Source organism: Scleropages formosus, chromosome 19, assembly GCF_900964775.1.
Source record: "Scleropages formosus chromosome 19, fSclFor1.1, whole genome shotgun sequence".
Classification (NCBI taxonomy): domain Eukaryota; kingdom Metazoa; phylum Chordata; class Actinopteri; order Osteoglossiformes; family Osteoglossidae; genus Scleropages; species Scleropages formosus.
In genome coordinates, this window is record NC_041824.1 from 25,709,743 (window position 1) to 25,722,302 (window position 12,560).

At 45.2% G+C, this 12,560-nt stretch overlaps 1 protein-coding gene across 1 annotated transcript in view; it reads right to left on the reverse strand.

The window, feature by feature from the left end:
• The window catches only part of LOC108932594 (thyroid adenoma-associated protein homolog), a 34,158-nt gene extending 26,144 nt beyond the window's left edge, over positions 1 to 8,014 (reverse strand). Inside the window, exons 1-10 of the mRNA XM_018749128.2 lie at positions 7,786 to 8,014; positions 7,526 to 7,706; positions 7,339 to 7,428; positions 7,236 to 7,263; positions 6,219 to 6,367; positions 5,687 to 5,809; positions 5,481 to 5,601; positions 1,013 to 1,155; positions 408 to 492; positions 166 to 302 (exon numbers count right to left, since the gene is read on the reverse strand). Of these exons, the coding sequence (XP_018604644.2) occupies positions 166 to 302; positions 408 to 492; positions 1,013 to 1,155; positions 5,481 to 5,601; positions 5,687 to 5,809; positions 6,219 to 6,367; positions 7,236 to 7,263; positions 7,339 to 7,428; positions 7,526 to 7,706; positions 7,786 to 7,943 (1,215 nt within the window). The 5' untranslated portion in view covers positions 7,944 to 8,014. The remainder of the gene's footprint in view (positions 1 to 165; positions 303 to 407; positions 493 to 1,012; positions 1,156 to 5,480; positions 5,602 to 5,686; positions 5,810 to 6,218; positions 6,368 to 7,235; positions 7,264 to 7,338; positions 7,429 to 7,525; positions 7,707 to 7,785) is intronic.
• Positions 8,015 to 12,560: the final 4,546 nt, after the last annotated feature.

A 12,560-nucleotide genomic window follows, 5' to 3' on the forward strand; every position in this document is an offset into this window, starting at 1 on the left:
TTATGGAAAAACTGTTTTCAGAGCTTTGCGGCTTTCAAAATTGCAAACGGAACTGTGGACCTGTACTGCTAGAAATGACAGAAAAGATATGACCACAACAGAGAAAACTGGAGAGGGAGAAAATACTTTTCTATAAATTAGGAATTAAGAGAGATAACTTTGTACCGGACTCTCGGCACTGTTCCAGATGACTTGGACGAGTTGCTGACACAGGCTAGAGTCCTCCTTCAGTAGAGGTGTTCCCCTTGCACCCCACAGCTGCCTAAGGCACTCCTTAACACACTTCAGCCACAACGCCAACGCTGTCGATGGAAACAGCGGGAGAACGAGGGACTGTAAGAAAGTCAGTCTGCATTTTTTAGACACGTGAAAAGCCTGCTGCCCAAAACTGTGCTGGTTTCCCATACCTTGGAAGACGAAGTAGTGGCACTGCAGGTTCTCCTTGCACAGCGCTGAAATGATGGGAAACAGTCCCTCCAGGAGTACAGTTTTCTGAGAAACAATGGGAAAACCATTTAGTATTTGTACACTGAAAGTAGAACTGACAAAAAAAGAATTTAAAATAAGACAAAGGTCATTAGTGACTCCTTCAGAACTGCTGAATCCCTCACAGCATTCAAAAATGGGTCTGAAAAGATGAGTCTTGAGGCCATTTCCCTCCCAAGCGCCAGAAACCACTGTGAGTCAGTCGTTCACCACCTGCTACTCTTAATCTACCTATTTTCTGCTTTATAAGACACTTCTATGCGTATCTAGAAGAACACATGTGCTATGACAACAGCTGTATTAAACAAACTATGCTTTGGTAAGGTAACGGTGTGTATGTATTTAAGTTTTATAGTAGGACAGCTTTTCTTTACTCTGAGTGATACACTGCTTTAGAGAAAAGCATCTGCCAAATGCATAACTGTGAATGTAAATGGATAACAGATTAGCCAAATTTCTGTTTACCTCTGCATGTGGTACCAGCAACAACATTATGGGTAAATGTGCTAACAGTGAATTTCGGTACCTCTTGGTTATCTAGGCAACAGACCAGGAGATCCTTGCGACAGCAGGTCAGCAAACCCCTGCAAATGGCCAGTCTCTCCACACCGTCCCCCTCTCTGGATCTGCACTCTGCCCTCAGCTCACCAACACATAGGTGCCAGTTATCTGAGAAAACAGTGCTGTATGTAAACAAAGAGTGCATCAGGATTTGGAGCTGTAAGTCAACCTTTGCAGGTTTAAGTTTGTAGAGGGGCCCTGCTGTTGTAGCATTGAAAGAAGTATTAATGTCAACAATGCTGTGACAGAATAAGTATACTTCCTGTAAAATTTGGTCAGTTCAAAAATAGACACAAGTGGATGTTTGAACCTTGTTTAAATGCTGTCAATGGGTTACAATAAACAAGCGAAATAGCATATATTTGTCCTTTGCCATCATTTATAAAACGATTCTTTAAAAATGCAGTGTTCTGGGTTGAAAAAGGGGAGTATACACCTAGTTTCAGTGGACTGCAGCATGATCTTTATTTGATTCCAACCACCGAGATAACACAGAATTTACCTGACCGCAGCATACAATGTGGGAGGCTCTTGCTATCTCTACTGTAAATGTACAAGACTTTCGCAGGGTTAGAGTACTTACAGTTGTTTACCCATTTATACAGCTGAGCAATGTTACTGGACTTGCAGGTGTGTCAGCTCTGGCATTTTACTGCTGTTGGGCAATGTTACAATTTAGGGCAAATACCTTGCTAAAGGGTACTACAGCTGGAGGTGGAGATCAAACTTGTGGCCTTTAAGACCAAAATCAGCAGCTCTGATTGCTATGCTACCAGCTGCCCTATTTATGTAAAAGATGTTTGTAGAAAAATAAGTTATCGGAGTGAATTTATAATTCTACAGTTCATAACCTGAGGAACCAGTGTACCTGTTTATACTAAATTTTTAAATTTATTTACTGATAAATGAATTTGGAGAGAGTACTTGCTGTTAAACACAAGAAAGGAGGTGACTTAGAACAATAATTTGATGTGTAACTAACTGCAGTAGCAAAAGTCTCCAATGCAGCTGAATTGACAGAATTCTTTATTTACTGAACACATTATGTCCCTTTAAGTGACTGTGCAAGGGAATACAGGCAACTCACTTATAAATGAAACTTTAGACTTAAAGTTGAATATATTCATACAAGAGTGACAGTGGATATGCATCAGGACCATAAACCAACCCACCCACCCACATACACACACAGTCTGAAACCACTTTCACAAGCGGGGTTGCGGCAAACCGGAGCCTAATCTGGCAACACAGGACGCAAGGCTGGAGGGGGACACACTCAGGATGGGATGCCAATCTGTCACAAGGCACCCCAAGCGGAACTCGAATCCCAGACCCTCCAGAGAGCAGGACCCAGCCAAACCTGCTGCACCACCACACCCTCTCTGGACCATAACCCCTTTTTAAAAAATTCTTATTAGAAATATTCTGTCTTTAGAAAAATGAATATTTTCTGATCAGTAATTTGCCATAACTTATGTACCAGTTCACTACGCAGTTTTTACTTTACTCGCCTCCATTACCAACCCGCTACTTCAACATTTAAATCACTTTACAATCAAAATTTGCATTGGTAAATTGGTGATGACTGCACTTCCAGTATTTATTTACATATCCATTCATTTATTTATGTAATTTATTTTTGTGCTTTGTTTTATTTGTAACTTGGGAAAAGGTTCTGAGTCTGCCTGCAGGACAGAGCACAATATATGAGGTTCAGTAAAAAGGATCCACAATTTGTATGCAAATTAATAAAGATAACTCCAGGCACTTTGTGACATTCTCATAAGACTAAATCGTACTGTACTGGAGTGGACTGAATCCAGTGGGGAACTAACTTTTTCCAGCCTAGGAAATTTCAGTTCTGTTTAATTCTATCACATAAATTCTAAGCAGTGCCATCTGTCAAATGTGGCCAACTTAGAGTGATAAATATTTAAATGAGGAACAGACACTAGTTTTAAATGACAACAGTGCAGGGGGGGGGGCTTACTTTTTCACACTGCTAATTCTTCATTCTTATGAAAGTGCTTTACTGGTGGGTAAATTGCAATCTCTTAGTCGTGTAACATGGCATTCTGGATACATTTCCATACATTTACATTTATTCATCTTCAATTGCCATGTTGATCATTTACAATACACTGGGACAGCTGGTAAAATCAGGGTAAAATAATCAACGAAGCAGTCAAATCAGCTGACTGTACTGACTGGAGTGTCTTTGAAGTTGCAGTCACTGACTTGGACGAGCTCACTGATACTGTGACATCTTACATCAGTTTCTGTGATGAGGTTTGTGTTTCCACCAGGACCTGTTTAACATACAACAATGATAAACCATGGTTCACAGCTAAACTGAAACAGCTTCATCAGGCAAAGGCCTACAGAAATGGGGACAAAGTCTTGTACAAACAGATCCGGAACACCCTGACAAAGGAGACAGGAGTGGCTAAGAAAAGCTACTCTGATAAGCTGACAAAGAAGTTCTCAGCTAATGACCCTGCATCAGTGTGGAAAGGCCTGAAAGACATGATCAACTACAAGACATCATCCCCCAAGTTTGAAAAGGCTGGACCCCACACCCACTCCAACAGACCATCAGCACCTCCTGTCCCCCCCATTACTCAAACTAGTCTGAGAATCTAGAACCTAAAAACCTGTGCTGACCAGCTGGCCCCTATCTTCACAAAGATCTTCAACAGATCACTGGAGATGTGCAAAGTTCCTTTCTGCTTCAAACGCTCCACCATCATCCCCATTCCGAAGAAACCCAAAATCACAATCACTTGACTACAGACCTGTCGCCTTAACGTCTGTGGTCATGAAGTCACTTGAAAGACTGGTGTTGGGCTACCTGAAGGACATCACTGGACCCTTGCTGGACTCCCTGCAGTTTGCTTACCGAGCAAACAGGTCTGTAGATGATGCAGTCAACATGGGACTGCACTACATCCTGCAACATCTGGACAAACCAGGGACTTATGCGAGAATCCTGTTCGTGGACTTCAGCTCAGCCTTCAACACCATCATCCCACACCTCCTCCTGTCCAAATTAACCCAACTCTCTGTGCCCACCTCCATCTGTCGGTGGCTCACCAACTTCCTGACAGACAGGCAGCAGCTAGTGAAGCTAGGAAAATTCTCATCCAATACTCGCATGATCAGTACTGGCACCCCCCTAGGGATGTGTGTTCTCCCCACTGCTCTTCTCCCTGTACACCAACAACCGCACCGCTAAAGACCCCTCTGTCAAACTCCTGAAGTTCGCAGACGACACCACACTCATTGGCCTCATCCGGGATGGTGACGAGTCTGCTTACAGACAGGAGGTCAAAGAGCTGGCTGTCTGGTGCAGTCATAACAACCTGGAGCTGAACACGCTCAAAACAGTGGAGATGATCGTAGACTTTACGAGAAACACCTTATCATTATCCCCACTTACCATCATGAACAGCACTGTGGCAACAGTGGAGTCATTCAGGTTCCTGGGCACCACCATCTCACAGGACCTGAAGTGGGAGCCCCACATAGACTCCATTGTGAAAAAGGCCCAACAGTGGATGTACTTCCTTCGCCAACTGAAGAAGTTCAACCTGCCACAGGACCTACTGATCCGGTTCTACTCAGCTGTCGTTGAGTCTGTCCTGTGCACTGCCATAACTGGCTTAGCTCAGCTACCAAATTGGACAGAATTAGGCTGCAAAGGACGGTCAAGACAGCTGAGAGGATCATTGGTGCACCCCTGCTTACCCTTCAGGTCTTGTACGAGACCAGTATGAGGAAGTGGACGGGCAAAATCATCACTGATCCCACACACCCCGGGCACAAACTTTTCACACTTCTCCCCTCTGGCAGGCATTACAGAGCACTGTCCGCCAGAACGACAAGACACAAGATCAGTTTTTTCCCCTTGGGCCATCACCCTTATGAACAGTTACACTCCCCTGTAGGTCTCCTATCAGTACAATTTATCCCACCACTTTTGTAATTTTTTTTTTTTAGTATTTATCCTTTGTACTCTGTAAATATGCTATGTATTTATTCTGTGTCTGTATCAGCAGTCTGTCTTGTCTGTTGTCTCCAATACTGAAAGCAGCAAGCACCAAAGCAAATTCCTTGTGTGCATCAGCACACTTGGCAAATAAAACCTCATTCTGATTCTGAAATACAGAACAGAGGTATAATTCATCACAATTTTTGCAAATTAATTTAATCACTGCCACACACTCCCATCATTTCCAAACAGGATGAGCAAGAAACAATGTACATTACCAGACAATGTAAAAGCTTTTAATTAAAATCAGAAGCTACCAGAAACTCTCCCTTCCTAATGTCTCCTGCGTCTTTAACCAGCCATTGCTTTGTCTGGATCCATGTGTTTGGTGTCTGTGTTACACCCCTGTTACCCTGTTACTCAAACACAAAATGCAACTCACCTTCCTGTGTGACATGAAGTATACTCCATGCTGCTGCGACTCCATCCCTGACCACCGGTGCTGTGTTGATCAGCATGACGACGGCTGTTCCCGCCAAAAGACGCGTATCCCTGTCGGAGCTCTGAAACAACCGCCATCGTTAAACACTGGATGAGTCAAACCCCATGAAGACCTTCACTGCAAAGAGCTCCCGCTGTGCTCCATACCTCTCCCAGGACGATGTCCATGAGGTACGTCAAAATATTCTCCACTGGCAAGATCGAGGAACCCTTTTCCCAAACCAGAGGGGCTACCTCTCCAGGCAACAGCTGGAACATCTGCAGACACACCTGCAAGTCCATTGATTACTTAGTAACTGATCCTTAAAGAAGGTGCCCAAACACCGCTGACTGAAAATGTAGATGCTACCATATCCAGACTGCTGACACACACGTCACTTCTGCTTCTATATTAAAATTTTGATGCGAGTAAATGCCTCAGGTTGCAAATCATATAGTTGTTTAGAAATCAATACCAAAATAAAGTGATTTTCAAACAACTGTGATCTATTTCGGAGATTGTCTGTGTTTTATTTCTGAAAAATACACTTAAGAATAATATTGTGATGGACTGGACTTTCTAGTCCTTTCATTATGTGGTTACCCAAGGTCCGGTCAGGCATTGATACTGAGTGCAAGTAAATATTTAACACTTCCATAACCCCAGAGTCGTGTGCATAGCGAGTGGGTTGAGCCTGACCTTCACAGCCATGTAACGCAAGTCTCTGTTTCTCAAGGCCTGCTGCCCCATGACTCTGCAGAACACCTCCTCCACCCTGCAGAGCACAGCAGGGCAAGAATGCCTCACAGTCTCATGGCCCACAGTGCTGTCCTCAAGGAACATGCTTACTGTCGAGAGACATCACACACATACACAAAATACGCATTTATGAGACATTCCACATAACAGCCCTATCATGGAATACAAACCATCTCTTTATGTTGCCATAGGACCAATCTGGATTTCGCGCATCTCCTGACAGCTGTGAGGTGCAAGACCACAGGCCCAGTGTGGTCTTCTTTGACTCATGGTGCATCAAGTTCTCAACCCCCACTAGCCCTTGTTTGCTAATTTCACCTGTTATAATCTCAGCAATCATGGCCCCATTTGACTGTCTAAGCATGTCCACTTTTTTCCAGTCAGTTCATTTTCATTGTTTTCACTCATTTCTTTTGTCTCTGCTGTTTTTGCAAAAAGTCATAAATGTTTCATATCATATGTACGTATGTTGTGTCGATGATGGTGTGTGTGCTTAACCCTACAGTATTGTAACAACCATTGTAAAGAGATGATGTGAACAATGGTTGCTGGTATACGTAAAATAGGTCCTGGAGGAAAGGGGGTTCCTGGGACCGAGAGCAACCAGTGCTTTTGTGCTCGCTGAGTGCCAGTGTTGTAACGAATGTTCATGGCAGCACTGTGTCTTTTTGCTCCATGAGAGCCCCATGAACCTGTGCTTGCTGCACTAGGAAGGACCTAGGAGGAAAGAGCTCAATGGGCACACACACATACAGAATAATAATAATAAAAATAAAGCCATACAGCTCTGTAGACTAATACTAATAGTGGAGGGAAAGAAGACTTGTGTAACAGTAGAGCAATGCTCACTACTCGAGTAACTGTTTTCATGAGACTTGGTGACAGTTTGACTGGTGGAGCCTTACAAAAAACCTATCACTCAACAAAAAGGAGGAGAGAGAGTACGAATAAACTGACCTGTTTGTAGGTCCTTCACCTGTAAAGCCTGTCGGAGAGGAAAACAGGGATTAAATGAGGCCAGAGGAGCGGGAGAAGAACGGAGCCGCTCCACGGACGATACCTGGTCCGAGTCCAAGACGACTGCGGCGAAGCATCCCCGCACCTCCTCGAGGACCAGCACGCGCCGGACTTCCGCCAGCTGCCGCATCATCTGTAAGCACAGAGCACGCGGGCGATTCAAACAGCGTGTACTACTTTGCGCAGGACTGACACAGTAGCACGTGGGGGGTCCCGACGGACGAGCCCACCTGACCCAGGGTGCGGCAGACAGTAGAACTGTGCGCGCTCTCCAGCTGAACGCACAGCAGCAGCCGCATGAGGGGGCGAAGAGCCGCGTCATCCAGAGAGCACAGCTGCGCAGCGGAGATACTCCGCAGCAGCCGCAGCGCCTCCTCGGCGCGCCTCTCTCTGCTGCGTTTCGGCGAGCCCCTACAGAGACACAGGCGCACGTCACCCGGCGAGCGACAACAGTGGCTGTGCGCGCGGCCCCGTGAAATAACCGCCCTACCTCGTGCACTCCTGCAGTTTCTTTACCAGCTCCGACAAAGCGCTTCTCAGTGTGTCCTGCATGATTTTGTCTTTGCCTGCTGCGTTTGCATAAAGTGAGCGGCATGCTTCTACGTGGAGCTCCACCGACCCGTACCGCTCTGGAATCATTTCGCACATTTACAAGCGATTTGGTTGATAACACGGAAAACGGGCCACCTAGCTAAACTAAACATTGAGCCGCGAGTAACCTCGCAGACGGCAAAGTACGGGGATCGAGCGCTCCCTATCTGAAGGGAGGCCTCACTGCTCTGCGGCTCGCAACGCAAAACCTTCGCGTTTAATTCGGCTCGCGAGAGAAACGCTTTGTCACCCACCAAGGGATTACATCAGTACTGCTTAGACTTGAATGTTCTTAACCACTCGCTCTAGTCAGGCTCGCGGTGGTCTGGAGCCTGTCCCAGGAGCACAAGGCACTAAATTAATAGATAAGATACACTGCTTGTCGCCGCTCCATATTTTGCAGGACACACTCTCAAACGCAGTACATTAGCCTAGGCAATCTGGTGACGATGATGATGATGATGGACGTGCCATTAAGTCGACCCAGACTCACAGCGACCGCTGGCATGGATTGCAAGGGAAATGGTTATGGGTAATTTAGTTGCCAATTAACCTGAAACACATTCATAGCTATTGCTAGTATTTCTGGTCCTCCAATACCTGACAAGCTGTAATGCTACTGCAGGCAGAATATAAATGCTCATTTGAAATAGTGCTTGTAACGGTCAAAGTGCTTTACAGTTAAAAAAAAAAAAAAACAATACTAAAATGAGGCGGTGGCGCAGTGGGTTGGACCTCGTCCTGCTTTCTGGTGAGTCTGGGGTTCAAGGCCTGCTTGGGGTGCCTTGCAACGGACTGGCGTCCTGTCCTGGGTACGTCCCCTCCCCCTCCAGCCTTGTGCCCTGTGTTGCCGGGTTAGGCTCCGGCTCCGTGACCCCATATGACACAAGCAGTTCAGACGATGTGTGTGTGTGATGTACTAAAATGAGAACAGAGTTTACAATAATGCATTTCATTAATGTATCATTCAGTCTCCATATGAATTGTATCTGGCTGCATCTGCTCCAAAACAACAAATTACCTACCTGTTGTAAGCGGCATACCTCTTCCTGATATCAGGAAAAATGCACAATGCATAGCATTAGCAAAACACTCCTTAAACAATAAAAGCTCATTGTTTTACAATCACACACACACACATTTTCAGAACCGCTTGTCCCATACGGGGTCACGGGGAACCTAACCCCTATTACCTTTGGCCAACAAAAGCAATTCCGCCTGAAATCTCGAAGGCCATTCCATTGGTGCGTGGTGCAGCTGCTTGACAGCAGCGGTGGTATGTCACCGAAGGCCTGGGCAGAAGCTGAGTGGCAAAAGCAAAGGACGGTGACTAATGGCTACACAGATGTATCCCAGTACCATCCACTGAACCGCCTAGAAGCCAGCTACACCAACACTGCTGGGAGCACCTAAACCGATTATGCCCCGGACACAACCGATTTAGGGCACACGTACAAAATGGGACTAGCAGACAGCCCTTGATGCCCATGTGGAGAGCAGCAACAAACTGCAAAAAATCTGCTGGATTTCTGCCCCACCTTCACACCCATACCAATGGATTTGATGAACATCGATGACACATATGTTAAACTTTGGCCACATGAAGCCAATTTTACAGCATAAAGCTTGACCTATGTTACTGAATGTCTTTAACTGAATCCATGTCTTTAACTGAATGACAAATGGTCTCCACATGTTAAAACAGGGCAAAGGGTTCTGAGTCCTTACTGTATACAGTGGGCTCAGATAAGGACAGTACTCACACACACACACTGTCTGAACCACTTGTCCCATACAGGGTCACGGGGGAGCCAGAGTCTAACCCAGCAACAGAGAATGAAGGGCTGGAGAAGAAGGGAACACACCCAGGATGGGACACTAGTCCATCGCAAGGCACCCCAAGCAGGACTCGAACCCCAGACCCACTGGAGAGCAGAACCTGGGCCAGTCCACCGCTCCACCGCATCCCCCCCAGGCCAGTACTGTAAAAAGCAATTCCTAAGGACTTGCAGACTAAACCTCCCGCTGTTTCATGTCTTGCTGGGCAACATACCCCCCAACTGCTCCAATGCATTTAGCCAGCTGTGTATTGTAATACCTTGTGGCATTATTTGTCGTTTGACTGGTGAGTGGGTTTGTTGTTGTGTTCATGGGTTTTGTTCTGTTAGGTAGTTTCTTGTTCAGCAGCCCCTTTTATACAGTGTTGTGAAAAAGTATTTGCCCCCCTTCCTGATTTATTTTTTTTGCATATTTGTCAGTTAAGTGATTTGAGATCAAACAAATTTTATTACACAAAGATGGGGGGGGGGGGCGCAGTGGGTTGGACCAAGTCCTGCTCTCCAGTGGGTCTGGGGTTCGAGTCCCGCTTGGGGTGCCTCGCGACGGAGTGGCATCCCGTCCCGGGTGTGTCCCCTCCCCCTCTGGCCTTATGCCCTATGTTGCCAGGTAGGCTCCGGTTCCCCCAGACCCCGTATAGGATAAGCGGTTCAGAAAATGTGTGTATTACACAAAGATAACCTGATTAAATACAAAATGCAGTTTTTAGATGATTTCATTTATTAAGGGAAAAAAAAGCTGTCCAAACCTACCTGGCCCTATGTGGAAAAAGTAATTGCCCCCTCAACCTAACCCTAACTGCTTGTGTCACCCTTGCTAGCAACAACTGCAATCAAGCATTTGTGATAACTGGCATTGAGTCTTTCACATCGCTGTGGAGGAATTTTGGTCCACTCTTTGCAGAATTGTTTCAATTCAGCCACAGTGGAGGGTTTTTGAGCATAAGCAGCCTGTTTGAGGTCCTGCCACAACATCTCAATGGGATTTAATTCCACACTTTGACTAGGCCACTCCAAAAACCTTAATTTTTTTTTTTTTGAGCCATTCAGAGGTGGACTTGGTGGGGTGTTTTGGATCATTGTCCTGCTGCATAACCCACGTGCGCTCGAGCTCACGAACATTCTCCTTCAGGATTTTCTGGTAGAGCGCAGAATTCATGGTTCCGTCAATTATGGCAAGTTGTCCAGGTCCCGAAGCTGCAAAGCAGCCCCAGATCATCACCCTCTTTGACTGTTGGTATGATCTTTTTATGAAATGCTGTTAGTTTTACAACAGATGTCACAGGATGCACACCTTCCAAAAACTTCAACTTTTGTCTCATCAGTCCACAGAGTATTTGCCCAAAAGTCTTGGAGATAATCAAGATGTTTTTTGGCAAATGTGAGACAAGCCTTTGTGTTTTTTTTTGGTCAGCAGTGGCTTTCACCTTGGAACTCTCCCATGGATGCCATTTTTGCCCAGTCTCTTTCTTATTGTTGAATCATGAACACTGACCTTAACTGAGCCCAGTGAGGCCTGCAATTCTTCAGATGTTGTTCTGGGTTCTTTTATGAGCTCCTGGATGAGTCATCATTGTGCTCTTGGAGCAATTTTGGTAGGCTGGCCCCTCCTGGGAAGGTTCACCACGGTTCCAAGTTTTCTCCATTTGTGGATAATGGCTCTCACCATGTTTCGCTGGAGTCCCAAACCCTTAGAAATGGCTTTGTAACCCTTTCCAGACTGATACATGTCAATTACTTTGTTTTTCACCTGTTCTTGAATTTCTTTAGATTGCAGCATAATGTGTTGCTTTTTGAGATCTTTTAGCATGCTTCACTTTGTCAGACAGGTTCTGTTTAAGTGATTTCTTGATTCAACAGGTCTGGCAGTAATCAGGCCTGGGTGTGGCAAGTGAAATTTAACTCAGCTTTCCAAAAAATGTGGTTAATCACAGTTTATTCATGATTTAACAGGTCTGGCAGTAATCAGGCCTGGGTGTGGCAAGTGGAATTTAACTCAGCTTTCCAAAAAATGTGGTTAATCACAGTTTATTCATGATTTAACAGGTCTGGCAGTAATCAGGCCTGGGTGTGGCAAGTGGAATTTAACTCAGCTTTCCAAAAAATGTGGTTAATCACAGTTTATTCATGATTTAACAAGGGGGGGGGGCAATTACTTTTTCACATAGGGCCAGGTAGGTTTGGGCAGCTTTTTTTCCCTTAATAAATGAAATCATCATTTAAAAACTGCATTTTGTATTTACTTGGTTTATCTTTGTGTAATATTAAAATGTGTTTGATGATCTCAATCATTTAACTGTGACAAAGATGCAAAAAAACAAATAATCAGGGAGGGGGCAAATACTTTTTTGCAGCACTGTAGATTAGAACCTTTATAAACCCCAGGCCTTTTGGAATTATTCCTACTTTGGTTCTGTATTAATTAGAGTCATTACAGTGCATTTATACAGATATTTGAAGTTGCTCTCTATAAAGTGGTCAGTTAAGTAGTTCGGACTCACTTTCAGTAACCACTATTCATTATCAGGTTGGTGGCACTTCAGAGCCCATCCTGCAATCGTTTGGTGCAGTCCCGGGGTAAACCCTGGACGGGACGTAGCCAAATGGACGTGTCCATTTCACCTGTGAGAGGAAACCAGAGCAGACGTGGGGCACATGACAGCAATATGAACTGTTCCTTGTACGCATCACGTCATCATTGTTTTATTTCAGTGTGTATTCCCAGTTGCCTGCAGGTGTCACTGCAGTCTTCTGCCTTGATATTATTGCGCTATGCGCTCTCTCTTGAGCAGCCGGTCTCCTTGTTGCCAAGGCGATCACATACACACTTCGCCAACAT